The sequence below is a fragment of the Mastacembelus armatus genome, chromosome 9 (assembly GCF_900324485.2).
Source record: "Mastacembelus armatus chromosome 9, fMasArm1.2, whole genome shotgun sequence".
NCBI lineage: Eukaryota > Metazoa > Chordata > Actinopteri > Synbranchiformes > Mastacembelidae > Mastacembelus > Mastacembelus armatus.
Window position 1 is genome coordinate 15,015,899 of NC_046641.1, and position 17,188 is coordinate 15,033,086.

At 39.7% G+C, this 17,188-nt stretch overlaps 2 protein-coding genes across 3 annotated transcripts; both read right to left on the reverse strand.

Moving 5' to 3' along the window:
- Positions 1-617: 617 nt before the first annotated feature.
- Positions 618-16,806, reverse strand: LOC113138653 (ATP synthase subunit alpha, mitochondrial-like). Of its 2 annotated transcripts, XM_026321256.2 has the most exons (12): positions 16,427-16,806; positions 14,842-14,913; positions 14,425-14,588; positions 14,082-14,255; positions 13,564-13,730; positions 12,053-12,353; positions 11,651-11,875; positions 10,103-10,210; positions 9,822-9,966; positions 9,192-9,342; positions 8,967-9,079; positions 618-1,108 (listed from the first exon to the last, which is right to left on the reverse strand). In XM_026321256.2, the coding sequence occupies exons 2-11, from the start codon at positions 14,852-14,854 to the stop codon at positions 9,001-9,003; spliced, it is 1,527 nt and encodes a 508-aa protein (XP_026177041.1). In that variant the 5' UTR covers positions 14,855-14,913; positions 16,427-16,806; the 3' UTR covers positions 618-1,108; positions 8,967-9,000. The 2 variants fall into 2 exon arrangements, with proteins under 2 accessions (XP_026177041.1, XP_026177040.1); XM_026321255.2 differs by lacking the exon at positions 618-1,108 and having other exon boundaries at positions 8,879-9,079; positions 16,427-16,796.
- On the reverse strand, positions 1,016-6,680 carry LOC113138652 (ATP synthase subunit alpha, mitochondrial-like). The gene is made up of 11 exons (XM_026321254.1): positions 6,531-6,680; positions 5,979-6,054; positions 4,182-4,351; positions 3,865-4,038; positions 3,298-3,464; positions 2,651-2,951; positions 2,310-2,534; positions 2,109-2,216; positions 1,720-1,864; positions 1,405-1,555; positions 1,016-1,221 (listed from the first exon to the last, which is right to left on the reverse strand). Exons 1-11 carry the CDS (start codon positions 6,588-6,590, stop codon positions 1,143-1,145), a joined length of 1,656 nt encoding a protein of 551 aa, XP_026177039.1. The 5' UTR covers positions 6,591-6,680; the 3' UTR covers positions 1,016-1,142.
- Positions 16,807-17,188: the final 382 nt, after the last annotated feature.

Below are 17,188 nucleotides of genomic sequence, written 5' to 3' on the forward strand. Positions count from 1 at the left end.
TGACTACATAAGTAATCTCAGACACCTTTATGACAAGGAGATCCTGCTGACTAAATCAATTGTTGAAAAAACAAAGAACAGGTAAATAATAGATGCAAATGAAGCCTTAGATGTGCCTGAACCCACCTATGAAAGAAGCAAGTTTAGATTTTCATAATAACCCAAAGTACTTGACTTAATCGTAAATGTCTGCTTTTCATTTTGTTCCTGTTTTAGTCAAACCGACAGTTAGAAAAAAGTAACAGCTGTGGTAATGAAAAGCAGGTGTGGATTTAGTGACTTTATATTAGAATAATTTATATCAGGTATTTAAGGGTTGATTTTGCTGTACATTCTGCCAAACAATTCAAGTTATGGTTGAGAGATAAATGCACCACCTGGTGGTACACAGAGGCATTAAAAACATAAATATTAACAACCAAGCAGCAGCATAGTCTAAGTTGCTGTTAAGGAATTTTCCTTTACTTGACAAAATTCTTAAATACCATCATGAATAAATCAAACCCATCCCTTTCGCAGACAAGATGCAGAGCTTTTATTCCACTTGATATAGTGTCTGCATTAATGTACTGAGCTTTGAAACGCAAGCAAGACATGAGGGGACAAACCAAAACAGATCTTTTATTTCTGACAGCAATTGCTGAGTTTATTATGTAGTAGGAAACATTTGACCCCATTTCAACCACAGTTCAGAAACGTACATAATACATAGTTCGAAACCAGTGAAGAGTAAAACAGATACTGGTAAATCTAAACCCATTAATTTACTCTTGAATAAAATGCTCATGAACAAACCATTACACTAAACAGCAGAAATCATGGTCTGTATTATGCATATTACCTTCATGTTTTGATGCAGTAAGATACTAACAAACAGACTGAAAGCACATTAAATGTGTCTGAAGTACTGTGTCATTTTGTCATTTCTGGCACTGGTGAAATCTGCACACTGCACCAACCAAAACACCAAACCTACTGTAGTTAAGCGCTCAATTAGAACAATTTTACATCTTTGTGGGGTTGGAAAATTTTATTTTGAGAAATCTGTACATGGAGGTTTTGGCCTTCAGTGTGTTTACATACATAACCACGGATGGGACACAGACAGATAGTTCACTGAAGAGCAAGAGAAGTGCTATCCATTACTCAAAGCTGGACAGGAAATTCAGTACAATCTGCTTCAGTTTAGCATCTGCTGCCTCTGAGATCTTGCCATCAGTCCTGAAACAGAAAACAGGCGTTACATTACACTTAACCAGGTGAACTTAGGTTATAATAGGGACAGAAAAAACTAGAAGTCCAGTTGCCCTGACTCAACCTCTAGATAACTGCACCTGGACACTAAAAATCTTCACAGAAATACAGACAGTCCAAAACATATTGTGGCTAAGAAATCAATCTCACTTGATTGTGGTGAGCAGTTCCTGGTGCTGGCTGCGGATGTGCTGCAGAAAAGCCTTCTCAAATTTTGTGATCTTGCTGGGCTCCATCTTGTCCAAGTGACCTCTGACACCAGCATAGATGACTGCTACCTGTTCCTCAATGGCCATGGGAGCTGGTGGAGGGGTGATAGACATGGATTAAGATACAACACTAGCATAACATTTGAATTTTATAATTTCCTGAACACTCAGGTCACTTCTGCAGTGAAAAGCATACATACATATTAGTACGTATGTATGCATGTATGTATGTAATACATCAGTAAACATCACCCACCGTACTGTCCCTGCTTGAGAAGTTCAGTGAGCCTAACACCCCTGTTGAGGAGCTGCTGGGTGGCAGCATCCAAGTCAGAACCGAACTGAGCGAAGGCAGCAACCTCACGGTACTGAGCCAGCTCCAGCTTCATGGTGCCAGCCACCTGTGACATAGAAAGAAACAAAATCAGAATCCGGTTTATTGCCAAGTGTGTTGGACACAAGGAATTTGACTCCGGTACAGTGGCTCTCAGTATGATTGTCTACAGTTCACACAATACATATATAGACTAAATATATGTGTGTGGAAAAAAAGAACAACACAATGTTAATTATCTATGATTGTAACCTGAGAAGAGTTTTTTGAGCTTGAACATAGAGGTGGCAAATGCCTGAATCAGATGTTACCTGCTTCATGGATCTGGTCTGGGCAGCAGATCCTACTCGGGACACAGACAGACCCACGTTGATAGCTGGGCGGATACCCTTGTAGAACAGCTCAGTCTCTAAGAAGATCTGGAAAAAACAGATCAGAGAGATAAATATTAAAGATTTTATGAAAAGGGCAGACCACGACCAAGAACAGCTAAAGATGATTTCAAGACAAACCTGTCCATCTGTGATAGAGATAACATTGGTGGGGATGTAGGCAGACACATCACCGGCCTGAGTCTCAATGACGGGGAGGGCAGTGAGGGAGCCACCACCGAAGTTGTCATTCATCTTGGCAGCTCTTTCCAGCAGACGGGAGTGCAGGTAGAACACATCACCAGGGTAGGCCTCACGACCAGGGGGACGACGCAGCAGCAGGGACATTTGGCGGTAAGCAACAGCCTGAGGGGAAGTAAATTTACCAAGGCTGGACTTTGAAACATGGCCTCAATCTCATTATAAATATTCAAAGTAAAAATCCTGTAACTTGAAGCAATGACAGTTACAGTGAAACTGACCTGCTTGGACAGATCATCATAGATGATCAGGGCGTGCTTGCCGTTGTCTCTGAAGTACTCTCCCATGGAGCAGCCAGAGTACGGGGCCAGGTACTGCAGAGGGGCAGCATCGGAGGCAGTGGCAGACACCACAATGGTGTATTTCATGGCATCAGCATCAGTCAGCCTCTTCACCAGCTGAGCCACAGTGGACCTCTTCTGTCCGATGGCGACGTAGATACAGTACAGCTTCTTCTTCTCATCTGTTCCATCATTGAACCGCTTCTGGTTGATGATGGTATCAATGGCAATGGCAGTTTTGCTGGAGAGTGACGATGACCAGTTATTAAAGGATCATTAAGATTTTATCAACACTGATATTGACATGGCTTATCGACACAGTACAACTTCTTAAGTGGTTATACCACTCTCCATAACTTGGTGCAAAATTAATGTGAAGACTGATAAGCATAACTATATGATTTTTAATAATTTCAGACCGGTGGTGGTTTAGTACCAGGATTCATTAGCCATCCCTTTCAGTTATGCAGCTCTTTCAAACAATATTTAGAAACTTTAAAAATCAGACAGTGGCTTTAGTTTCCCTTGATCAGTGCAATGCATGACCAAACCATGGCTAAAATAATTTTCTATTGCAGAGTATTTACCCAGTCTGCCTGTCACCAATGATCAGCTCACGCTGGCCTCTGCCAATGGGCACCAGGCTGTCCACAGCCTTGATTCCAGTCTGCATGGGCTCCCTCACAGAGATACGTGGGATGATACCAGGGGCCTTCAGACCCACACGTCTACGGACCTTGGAGCCCAGGGGACCCTGAGGAAGAAAGTAGGCACCGCATTTTAATCTCTAGATTAATAGTAATATCAAGGTGCTGACTTAAATTAAAAAGCATCTAGGACCCTAACTAAACAGAAAGGTGTGAGAATTGGTCCTGTTTTGGATCATTTAGGCATTTACCCATGACACAAAGGACACTTAAAGATTTGAAGATTTTCGTCATTTGGGAAATTCAAGCCTAAATTAGACACTGGTTTATATGTTAAATATTTTGTATTTAAGATGATTAATAAGCAATTGAACAATTATATGGTGAAAGATTCTATAGCATTTCATATGAAATCAAAGTTCTTATTTAAAAGCTTAAAATTATATGCATTATACACAGGTTGATGTACCACTAACTAAAAAGATACATATATTATAGCGTCTTAACCTTTCCATCGATGGCGTTTCCAAGAGCATCCACCACACGGCCAAGCAGCTCCTCACCTACAGGAACATCCACAATGGCACCAGTCCTCTTTACGATGTCACCCTCCTTGATCAGCTTGTCATTACCAAACACTACAACACCAACGTTGTCAGGCTCCAAGTTCAGAGACATGCCCTGGAGGGGTAGAGAATTAAAATTCATTAGCAAGCTAATACTTTTACCTTGACATTTTAAAGCTGCTGTGTTGAATTAAACCTATTTCAAAAAAAGTTTGTGTCACAAGATGGAGTGTATGAGTTTTCTCCTTTCAGACATACTTTCAGTCCAGAGGAGAATTCCACCATCTCTTCTGCCTGGACATTCCTCAGCCCGTACACTCTGGCAATACCGTCACCGATAGACAACACACGTCCTGTCTCCTCCAGGTCTGCAGAGGTGTCAGCTCCCATGATCTTCTCCTCCAGGATTGAAGACACTTCGGCTGTACCTGTAACAGAGAACACATGTACATTAGAGGGTGACACAGGAGTGGATTTTCAAACCTCTCCCGTCCAGGTCCCGTGTCATTTACTTAAACCAGCCATACCAAAGCAAACAGGAGAAGAGGGTACAGAGACAGAGCAACTAGTGTTGAGTTCAAAATTGAAATTTATAGTTTATATAAAATGTATTTGTGTATAAAGTTGGGTATTATAGTGTTACTATGATTCCCAGTCCCGCTGACATTTTTTCCTGTCCCGTCCCACTCGTAATTGTGATTTTGTTTCCCATCCACTGGGATTCCTGTGAGATTCCCGTAATCAGGAGGAGTCCCGAAAAAATGTCAGCCTCTAATGTACATTGTTAAAGCTTTATTTATTCTAAAATTATGCTCATTTTGGATTGTCCCTAATTATTTCAATAAACAAAAAAAAAATCCTCTGAAATACACAGGTATGAATCTATATTATCTTAATTTTCTTTGTAATACAACCCATGTTACCTGACATGTAACATTACTAGCTCACAAATTTAAGCACTTTATCTTGAGACTTAATCTATATTTGATGTTTGGATACCTGTATATTTATTTAGCTAGTTAACATACAAATGTTAACTGTACTGTTTATACATGTCAGTCTACTGTGACACACTACTGCTTAGATGTTATCTTTTCCTGGACTTAATTATGGCTTAATGCAATTTCCTGAACAAAAGACATCTATAGTGTTGCATCAGTAAAATGTATTCCATTGTGAAACTAGGGCTGTGCAATTAATCGAATATTGATTTTGGGTCCCAATCATAAAAACTATGTAATTAAGAAAGAAAGAAAAAAAAAAAAAAAAAAGATGATTCCATTTTTCATGTTATTTGGCCTGCGTTCTTAATGACGCGCATGTGCACTTTTGCCCGAACTATCTCAGCCTTTACTGTTGGCGAAACAAGTTACATATGTGGCATTTGGTGGCATTTAAAAGTCAGCGGGAGTGAAGATGGTGGAAAGAGAGCAGCCACAGAAGTCTTTGGTCAACAAAAGAGGTAGAAGCAATTTTGTTGTTTGGGAACAATTTGGATTCGAAGAAGAAGCCGTGGATCAAAAACATTATGTTCAAGATTTGCTGTGCGGTGGTGTTGGCAGTGCTATTTATACAATTGAATATATTTTATATTATTTGTTTTAGGAATAATTCACTGTTTTGTTCAATAAATGCAACATATACCAAAGTCAATAAGTAATCGTGTAAAATAATCAGGATTATGATTTTTTCCATAATTGAACAACCCTAAGTAAAACCAACACACAGATTATGATACGCGCTGTAAAGGCTAACGTAAGACAACATTAATGGTTTCAAGTCAGATACTGTGACACTGCTGCATCATTTCTCTGTTTCTAATCTACACATTGTGCCTTTATTTTTGTCCCACTTAACTCTTCCAGGTATACTATGTATTTACATTGACAAAATAGAAGCTGGTTTGTCTGATCATTGGATGGACAAACATGTAAAGCTCTATAAAATGACGGTATTACTAAGAGGAACTGTGGAAACATAGTATGACCATTGACCTTTACCAGTCAGACAAGGTTAAGGATAAGGTTCCCATCATGTTGTTTTTGGTTTTCTCACCTGTCTTCTGCAGCCATGGTCTGTGTGTGTGGAGGTGGTTGACCCCAACGCAGGCGGCCGGTACGGTCTTAGACACCTACATTCAATGACAAACTGACTTAATTCAGCTCTGACCGATGATAAAGGTTCACAGATCATAAAGCAGTGACACTTTAAATGTGTATTTAAAACCCTGAGCTGGTGTCTGCTGTGCAGCGGTGAGGACATGCGCTGTCAGGCTTACTGACCTTCACAGCGTGGCTCAATGGGCCGTTGCTGCTAGTTAGCATTAGCTTAGGTGCTAACTACAGCGCTGCAGGCCGAAGACTGTCATTTCACAAGGACAACTTTAACAAACATATCAAATTTTACAAGTTCGAGCCTATTAAAACAAATTTGCACTGTCGACAGACTGGTAGCCTCTAAAACCGCACTCATAAATCCATGACAAGTTAGCTTGCGGCCTGTGGTGCTAACATTAGTTACCCTTCACTATCACACGGTTTACATTGCCATTAAATAAACTCGCGGCAACATCCAAAGCAGATGTGGACTTTTGATCAAAATACTCACAAATCCAGCCCTTCTAGGCAGGGCTCTGACCAAAGCTGCTGCAACTCGCACGGAGAGCATTTTTGTCGGGTTGCTAATGACCTGTCTTCCACCTCTCACAGACTGTGGGTGAATGTAATGGCTGAATGGAGGATACTTCTTCTATTTATGAGTCGCTGCTGTTACATTTCAGCTTTTCTACCCGACCACGCCACCTACCGTCAGGGAGATGATACTACCACAACTTTATTTTGGCCAATTTATCAAATGGATTAAAGTGATGCTCTTAAATCTAAGAGAGCTCCAGGGTTACAGTTAGATTTCCCTTATTCCCCCAAATCCCAGTGTTGACAGTATGATTATATACTAAATATTGCTTAAAGTGTTTTATTAAATTTATTTACAGGGTATCAGATTATCTGTTCACTCTCCAAAAATACATGTCATTAAATGCAGTGCTTTGAGAGCTGATCAAAAAGTGACTTTAAACTTGGCTGTAAATAAAAGTAAGTCACTCGATAAATGTTTTTTATTGCTTACACAGAGCAGAGAACTTTTTTTGATGACAAAATGGTAATTTAAAGAAAGATTATTAGAAATTTCGCACAAATGGGCCAGACAATCACACAAGCTATCTATAGTCTGCTTTTTTTCAGGATTTCAGCAAGGCTCAGCAAATATTTTTCTTTTTTGTATTACTATTAATCAAATAATTGTTTCGGCTGGTAAACCCCCCCCCCCTCAAAAAAAAATGTTTATGAGATCATCATGATGGTGTTTTTTTTCATACTGTGGAAATATTCTCATGAGCAACAAAAGACATATTTCCATATACTGAGCAGTGCTTATTGTGACGCATGAAACTTAATTGTAAAATTAGTGATGATGCATTTAAAACTATCCTGTGTCCAGCCACTTTACAATCCTGGAAAGAAAAGCCACAGACAATGGATGGATGGATATTATATCACTCAATATAACAGCAACATATACAATACATTTTGTATCGGCTTGTTCCACCTGTTCTCTCATGGAATATGATGTTTACACAGTGAAGTGTTCAAAGACAATAATGTTTTACTTCAACAATGTCAGAAATACCTTTGTCGAGCATAGTGCAGTTACAATAGAACAGCAGAATGTGTTTGAATTTTGTTTCTTGTTTCACTGTAAATGTTGTGTGTGTCCAACTCCAATGCTGCAGCCTGCAGGCTTTAGCTGCTACCTTTGGTGTGGCTGGGAAACTTTGATAACAAGAGGAAAAGAAGGAAAGTGCACTGCAGAAAACAAAATTGCACTTTACTGAGATAAGAAGAAGCAGGAGTTTTTGGGTAAATCAACATAATACAGTATATTATAGAATCATAAAATACAGCATGTTGGGTTGACCTTAAAAAGTTCCTTTTTTACAGTCTGAGCTTGTTGGAAATGTGGTTAGTAGTGCATATTGGTCTGATGTTGCCATCATGAATGAATGAAATCCCTTTTGCCCAGAATATAATGAGCGCCTGTGTGGCTCGTAGAGTGCCTGGCACCTGTGAAAAATAAAACCTGGACTGTCCTTAAAAGTAAAATGGAGACTGAACTGAAATGAAATGTTTTATGTTGATTTTTGCCATAGTCAGATTACTGCTACCTGCTGTTATGTTTCTTCCTCTGATGTAATTTCTTCGTAATGAAAATTATTATTTTTACAGTTTGTATTAAGGTTTGTGCTTTAAATAGTAATGTTTAGAGGAATACCAGAGGAAATGAGACAAATAAGGTGAGCTCTTTTTTTTGCTACTTTGATAAAAAAAAAAATAGAGAAATTATGTCTGTGTTTGGTCTGTAGAAAATACAAGGGAGACTCATCAAGTTTGCAGTTATAAACTTGTCATAATAAGCCCAGGGGTAAAGAGTTTTCAATTTGTAATAAGCAGTTATCAGCAGTTACCTATGAGTGTTCACTAAATAGCCAAAAATATATACTATTTAATAAAGTTTTTTTTTAAAGTCAATCTATAACTCATTAGTAAACAATGTATTAACCATGAAAAAAGCAACTGTGGTGCCTTATCAGAAAATGGTACTCCAAGCACTCATATGAGTTTATTATCATAGTATCAAACATTTCATCCATTTCAACCACAGTTCAGAAACTTCGACTCATAGTTTGAAAGCAGTGATAGAGCAAAACAAATACTTGTCAATCTAAACGCATTTATATGTCCTCTTTAATAAAATGCTCTCAGGAACAACTAATTACATTAAACTACATAATTCCTGAGCTATGCTCTTCCAGCACTGCTGAAATCTGCACACTGCACCAACCAAAACACCAAACTTACTGTAGTTAAACGCTCAGTCAGAACAATTTTACATCTTTGTGGGGTTGGAAAATTTTATTTTGAGAAATCTGTACATGGAGGTTTTTGGCCTTCAATATGTTCACATATATAAGCATATATAAGACAGATAGTTCACTGAAGAGCAAGAGAAGTGCTATCCATTACTCAAAGCTGGACAGGAAATTCAGTACAATCTGCTTCAGTTTAGCATCTGCTGCCTCTGAGATCTTGCCATCAGTCCTGAAACAGAAAACAGGCAAGTTAAATTATTAAACTGTGAATATCAGTGTTAACTTGGGTTGTAATAATAGGGACGGTCCAAAACATATTTTGGCTAAGAAATCAATCTCACTTGATTGTGGTGAGCAGTTCCTGGTGCTGGCTGCGGATGTGCTGCAGAAAATCCTTCTCAAATTTTGTGATCTTGCTGGGCTCCATCTTGTCCAGGTGACCTCTGACACCAGCATAGATGACTGCTACCTGTTCCTCAATGGCCATGGGAGCTGGAGGAGGGGTGATAGACATGGATTAAGATACAACACCATTCTAGTAGGGTTGTTCAATTAATCACACTTCGATCAATCATTTTGCCACAGACACCATCCAAAGCTTTGTGGTGTCTATAAGTTTGTCAACTACATAAGCCAAATAACACCATATTTCACCTTGTGTGTCTGCCTTGTCTACAAGCTGAATACTATTAAATATCACCTGTAGTTGCAGCTATGCCTCTCTTTTTTTATCTTGGAAGCTGCCTTAGAAGCATGAGAGAAAGAAAAAACAGCTGACACAACCACTGCTCCTGGAATGGAAGCAGGCAGACTGGGAGTGGAAGCAAAAAAGGTAAGAGGTAGCAAGATTTGTGACATGGCGATGTCTGCACCACTCTGTATCACCACCATTTTATAATTTCCTCAATACTCAAGTCGCTGCTGTGTTGAAATTAAGTAGGTAAGTAAAATGTGTAAGTAACATCACTCACCATACTGTCCTTGTTTGAGAAGTTCAGTAAGCCTCAAACCCCTAGTTATGAGCTGCCAGGTGGCAGCATCCAAGTCAGAGCCAAACTGGGCGAAGGCAGCAACCTCACGGTACCGAGTCAACTCCAGCTTCATGGTACCAGCCACCTGTGACACAGAAGAAAAGAAAAGTCTAATATCTATCATCCATGATCTATGACTACAGACTGAAGAGTTTTATTTAACTTGAACATAGAGATAGCAAATGCCTAATTTAAAAAAAACACAAACACTGAGATGTTACCTGCTTCATGGATGTGATCTGGGCAGCAGATGCTACTCTGGACACAGACAGAGCCACATTGATAGCTGGGCGGATACCCTTGTAGAACAGCTCAGTATCTAATAAGATCTGCAGCAAACAGATGAATAAGCCAATATAAACATAATATAACAGATTTTATGAAGGCAGCGGGGGTCTCATTTCTAAAACTGTATGTACACTAAAAGTGTACATGCACCCAAAAGCCATTAACCATAAATAGTCAGTGCAAAGCACATAATAAAGGCTAATCTGCTTATTAATGAGCCTGGCATGCAACTGTTCTTCTGTTACTGTGAATTACAATGACAAGTGAGAAAAAAAACAACAACAAAGAAATGAAACTTCTCACACACTGAGACAGAGACACCTGTAGGGCAGGAAGAGATGGAAAACAACGTTATTTTGTGGCCAGGCAGCAGCAGGATCACTAATAATGCGGAGTATGAGTATCAACATGTTATTGCTGCTGTTATAGGCTAGGTGTTTTTGAAAAGCTGCATGTTTGTGAAAATTGTAAATAACTGTAATTGCAGCCAAAGAAAGTGGCGGTTTAATGTCTGTTCTTTATCCACAGCACCTGGATGTCGATCACAAACAGGACAGTCTGTACTAAGGTGCTCATATGCAACGTTTGACTGTGCCAGATGTCGAGTTGTTTCTGCACTAGTTTTCTTCTTCTTTTCTTTTCGGCTGCTCCCTTCAGGGGTCGCCACAATGAATCATCTGCCTCCATTTAACCCTATCCTCTGTATCCTCCTCACCCACACCAACTATCCTCATGTCCTCCTTCACTACATCCAAGAACCTCCTCTTTGGTCTTCCTCTAGGCCTCCTTCCTGGCAGCTATAACCTCAGCATCCTTTTACCAATGTATTCACTGTCCCTCCTCTGAACATGTCCAAACCATCTCAATCTGGCTTCCCTGGCTTTTTCTCCAAAACATCTAACATGAGCTGTCCCTCTGATGTCCTCATTCCTGATCCTATCCATCCTCGTCACTCCCAGAGAGAACCTCAACATCTTCAGCTCTGCTACCTCCAGCTCTGCCTCCTGTCTTTTTCTCAGTGCCACTGTCTCTAAACCAGACAACATTGCTGCTCTCACCACTGTCTTGTCCACCTTTCCTTTCATTCTTGCTGACACTCTTTTGTCACACATCACACCTGACACTTTCCTCCACCCGTTCCAACCTGCTTGCACACGTCTCTTCACTTCTTTTCCACACTCTCCATTGTTCTGGACTGTTGACCCTAGGTACTTAAAATCCTCCACCTTCTTCACCTCTACTCCCTGTAACCTCACCGTTCTACTTGCAATTTGTTGTACAATTTGCATTTTGTTATTACTGTATGCAGAGGTCAGATTTTGTGCACAGGTGCACATGTTCTCCTGTCAAGTTTGTTTTATATAGATCACAAGCTGTGCACAGGAAGTGACCTTATTAGGCCTTGTTTTGTGGACATGCAACGTTTATAAATGAGGCCCTGATCACTACCAAGAACAACTACAGATGATATCAAGACAAACCCGTCCATCTGCCATGGAGATGACATTGGTGGGGATGTAGGCAGACACATCACCGGCCTGAGTCTCAACGACGGGGAGGGCAGTGAGGGAGCCACCACCGAAGTTGTCATTCAGCTTGGCAGCTCTTTCCAGCAGACGGGAGTGCAGGTAGAACACATCACCAGGGTAGGTCTCACGACCAGGGGGACGACGCAGCAGCAGGGACATTTGGCGGTAGGCAACAGCCTGAGGGGAAGTAAATTTACCAAGGCTGAAGTTTTTGAATATTGACTCAATTTCCTTATAAATATTCAGAAAAAGGATATTTCCCTATTAATTGTGATCACATGAAATCTTTATTATTTCAAAAACATGAATAAATGAAAATCCTGTAACTTCAAGCAATAATATAGTGAATCTGACCTGCTTGGACAGATCATCATAGATGATCAGGGCGTGCTTGCCGTTGTCTCTGAAGTACTCTCCCATGGAGCAGCCAGAGTACGGGGCCAGGTACTGCAGAGGGGCAGCATCGGAGGCAGTGGCAGACACCACAATGGTGTATTTCATGGCATCAGCATCAGTCAGCCTCTTCACCAGCTGAACCACAGTGGACCTCTTCTGTCCGATGGCGACGTAGATACAGTACAGCTTCTTCTTCTCATCTGTTCCATCATTGAACCGCTTCTGGTTGATGATGGTATCAATGGCAATGGCAGTTTTGCTGGAGAGTGACGATGACCAGTTATTAAAGGATGGCTATCATTAGGATTTGCATGTTACATTTTAACACTGACACTGATGCTGCTTATCAATATCGCTATATCAGTACAGTTATTGATACAACTCTCCATAATTTGGTACAAAAAATAAATATGCGATAGCATTAATTTTGTTGATAATGAAAAACAACCTTTTTCATAATGACTAGGACTAGATGCTGATGAGCTAAAACTAATATCTCAAAATAGAAATTTTGATGAAATGTATATTTCGTTGTTGACAACACAGGACTAGAATGGTATTTGCCAGTATCTGGACATTCAAAATAGGCTACATGTTCACACAAAAGCAGTGCATCCGCATCAATGAGCAAGAGACACATGCAGATGGAATCTCAAAAAGTTGACGGTACCATTAATGACAGAGCTGCAAGCAGGGGAGAGTTACATCAGTTTTTATAGTTTTTATGTTTTATTTTAAGAGAAAAGAAAAAAATAAGAACAGAGTTTACAGGTTTTTCTTGTTTAAGCTAGTGTTCTGAAGTGTGACAATGTTTTGAAAAAAATAAGATTATAATCTGAATAACTACTGAATTAATACAAAGACTTGACGGTGTTTTGACTGCACTAAATCTGTCCATGCTCTGAAACTGAATTTCAGAATGATTGTTTGACATTTTGATAATTAAACTTTATGAAAGTGCCCATAACAGCCTGTGGTAAATGTTTACTTATTTATCAATAATCCATATTCCAATCATTTTGTTACCTTCATGTGCCTACTCCACGCTGCCAGCAAACATTACATATCTGGAGTAGAAATACAAGCTAGGCAAATGTGCCTTTCTCCACCTCTGATTGTCATCATCAACCTTAATGAAGTGTAACACCACATACTGTAGTTAGTCTAAGTTCTTGCAGTTGGGTTCTGTCTGTTGGGTATGTGAGTGTGTGTATTCATTATAATGTATTCATTAGTAATGGAGTTAGTGGGATAAAATGGGCGATAAGCCATAAGTAACCATATGATATTTAATAATTTAGCACTGGTGGTGGTTTAGTACCAGGATTCATTAGCCATCCCTTTCAGTTATGCAGCTCTTCAAACAATATTTAGAAACTTTAAAAATCCGACAGTGGCTTTTTTCCCTTGATCAGTGCAATGCATGCCCAAACCATGGTAAAAATAATTTTCTATTGCAGAGTATTTACCCAGTCTGCCTGTCACCAATGATCAGCTCAATCTGGCCTCTGCCAATGGGCACCAGGCTGTCCACAGCCTTGATTCCAGTCTGCATAGGCTCCCTCACAGAGGTACGTGGGATGATACCAGGGGCCTTCATAATCACACACCTACGGACCTTGGAGCCCAGGGGTTTCTGACAAAGAGAATATGCTCTGCATATTAATCTCTAGATTAATAGTCAAATCAAGGTGCGGACTTGTGTTAAAAGAGGGAATAACTCTATTTAGTGTAATGAGCAACAATTCAAACATACAATTTAGGTGTTTTTTAAATAAGCAGCTTAAATTTTATTTTCTAACTGGCATTTAGATAATAGCAAGGCAACCAGTACGCTAACTAAACAGACACAAATATGAAGATATTTGTCATTTGGGAAATTCATAAGTTCTTAATAGATAGTTTTCATTTGAAGGCCAGAATTAAATTTCATACAGATTGATTTACTTCTAACTTAAAAGATACATGTATTAGTGTCTTAAATAACCTTTCCATCACTGGGGTTTCCCAGAGCATCCACCACACGGCCAAGCAGCTCTTCACCAACAGGAACATCCACAATGGCACCAGTTCTCTTTACGATGTCACCCTCCTTGATCAGCTTGTCATTACCAAACACCGCGACACCGACGTTATTAGACTCCAGGTTCAGACATATGCCCTACAGGGGAAAAAAAACCAAACTTGTCAGCAAGTTAATACGTTTACTATTTCTATGTTGAAATAAACATTTCACTTTAGGAAATGTTTGTATCCTTTGTCACTTCTACAGACACAAGATGCAATGTGTGTCAAAAATGGATTTGTGGGTTTTCTCCTTTCAGACATACTTTCAGTCCAGAGGAGAATTCCACCATCTCTTCTGCCTGGACATTCCTCAGCCCGGACACTCTGGCAATACTGTCACTGATAGACAGCACACGCCCTCTCTCCTCCAGGTCTACAGAGGTGTCTTGTCCCATGATCCTCTTCTCTAAGACTGAAGATATTTCAGCTGTAAAACAGAAGACATGTACATTGTCAAAGCTTCATTCATTTTAAAATTGTGCTACAAAATTTGAATTCCTTTTAATACAATTAAATAAATTATACTTCCTGACCATGTAACACTACTTACTTTAACTACTGAGCCTTCGCCTTACACTTAAACTGCATTTTAGTGTTTGTATATCTACATATTTACATAGCTGTCATGTGTTCAGATGTTAACTGTATTCCAGTTTGTCAGGTTGTTTTTGTTTTCTCACCTTCTGCAGCCATGGTCTGTGTGTGTGGAGGTGGTTGACCCCAACGCAGGCGGCCGGTACGGTCTTAGACACCTACATTCAATGACAGATGTACTTAATTCAACTCTGACTGATGACAAAAATTCACACATCATAATGCAGTGACACTTTAAATGTACATTTGTAAACCCTGAGCTGGTGTCTGATCTTCCCAGTGTGACGCAATAACTGTAGTGCTGCTCGCAGCAGGGTGATTTACCTTACGCAATCACTGGAGTTTTATAAACTGCTGTGTAACAAACCATCTGGCATTACAGGTTACAGGACAAAGACTGTCTTTCACAGGGGCAAGTTCAACAAATTCATCCAATTCTACAAGTTCAGGACTATTAAACCATTTAAAAGCTGCATTTATAAAATGATCACAAGTTAGCTAGTGGCCTGAGGTGTAGGGCTGCTCGATTATGGATTTAAAAAAAACCTAATCACAAATATTTTGGTCGTTATAAAAATCTTAATAATTTAACACGATTACTTATTGACTTTGGAAACATGTTGCATTTTTTGTAAGAAAACACCTTCAGGTGGTTAAAAAGACTAGTGGTGTTACCTGGTGGTGCACTAGCCAATACCCTGCCTTTAAAATGGTAAATGTACCTGGTTTTATGCATGTTGGTACTTGAACAACAATTTTAACAAGGGCTTTACATCAAAAGTGACATTGCTGTGTGTGTGTGTGTGTGTGTGTGTGTGTGTGTGTGTAGAGCTCTGCTTCCCCTTCAGGCAGAGTGGGCGTGGCAGATGTTCATTTCTCTCATGCTTCTAAGCTGCAGATAATATTCATGGGAAAAAAGACAGGGGGAGAGAGAGAGAGGCATGACTGTAACTAGTAGTCCTCTTTCTCACCCTCCATGTCTTGTAGACAAAGCAGACGCAGAAAGTTTTATAGGGTGATATTTGATAGTCAGCCCATGGACACTGCAAAGCCTGCCTGTAAAAGAGGTTTGAGGCCTGCAGAAAACAAAAGAGGAACACATCCCACTTGGCAAAGCTCCTTGCAGACAGCCATGCTGACTTAAGCAGTTTGAACAGCACAGGTTGGTCATTAACAAATCTGATAGATATGTGAACATATGCCAAGACTCATTTTGTGACATTTGAACTGTTTTCACCATGGGCGTTTGATGAGGAAAGTGAAGCAACTGTCTATTTAAAGTTTGAAGTATTTATCTTCATCTTTTTAGTTGTTAAGTTGTTTAATGTGACTAAGTCAAGATAATTCACTCCTCTTGTTTGATGGCCTCTTTTCACATCCTCCACCCCACTGACGTTGTACAATATTTTTTCTTGTGTTTATTAATCTGTAAATCTTTTATTTTTCCTAATATCACCCCCAGCAAAACAAAACAGAATGTGGCGAAATAATCAATTACATTGTTTTGGAGATCGCTTGGTGTCGAAATAGAAATCAAATTTCGATTAACTGCACAGCCCTTCTGTGCTATTAACTACCACAAGGGTCACACTGCTAAGATTATTACAGGTAGCCTGAATAAACATGCTGCAACATCCAAATCACATGTGGATTGTTAATTGTAATACTCACAAATTCAGCCCTTGATCTGGGCAGGGCTCTGGCCAAAGCTGCTGTAGCTCGCATGGAGAGCACTTCCTCAGATTGTCAAAGACCTGTCTTTCTTCTTTTTCTTCTTCTTGGTGTCCTGCTCCTCCTCCTTCTCCTCTTGCATTACCTCCACCTACTGTAACTTACTGGAGTGCAGACCTGAATCGTCTAACCCAGGATTCATTAACACCAAACTATATTCTCTTAATTAAACCAGTATTTCTTAAGTAAGCAAATAAATAGGAATGTCAACCTCGAGTGTTAACACGTGCAATGAATCTAGAAATGTTAACGCGTTAATATTTTTAACGCAGACCAAACATAAACCAGGTTTGACCCCAACCTCTTCCTGTAACCGGCGCGGATGGTTACCTGGCTGGGTGTGATGAAGCCACATCACCTGGTTTGCTGGACGTAAGGTTTCGAGTTTGGATAAAGCCAAAGCTGTGTGCACATGTCACATTGATGAAGTGTTATTTAAAAAATGTTATTTATTAGAACCATCTTCCAGCGAAGCACATTTCTACTGATGTTAGAAAGTGATGTTAGTGCTGGGACAGAGTAAACAATTTTAAGCTTTCTGTACTTGAGCATTTCTATTTACTACTACTTCATACTTTGACTTAACTACATTTCAGAGGAAACCATCATACTTTTACTCTACTACATTTATTTAGAACTTGACTTCTTGGATCAGGTAAAACAAAATACAATAGGCCTATAATCATAAAACTATTGAACCTC

Coding starts and splice junctions, on each gene's coding strand:
- LOC113138652 (XM_026321254.1), bottom strand. CDS start 6,590: ATGCTCTCCGTGCGAGTTGCAGCAGCTTTGGTCAGAGCCCTGCCTAGA. Junction 6,055..6,530: donor TGCCTAGAAGGGCTGGATTT/GTGAGTATTTTG, acceptor CATTGAATGTAG/GTGTCTAAGACCGTACCGGC. Junction 2,535..2,650: donor ATGATGATCTGTCCAAGCAG/GTCAGTTTCACT, acceptor ACTTCCCCTCAG/GCTGTTGCTTACCGCCAAAT.
- LOC113138653 (XM_026321256.2), bottom strand. Junction 14,256..14,424: donor AATTCTCCTCTGGACTGAAA/GTATGTCTGAAA, acceptor TTTCCCCTGTAG/GGCATATGTCTGAACCTGGA. Junction 9,080..9,191: donor GAACTGCTCACCACAATCAA/GTGAGATTGATT, acceptor TTTCTGTTTCAG/GACTGATGGCAAGATCTCAG.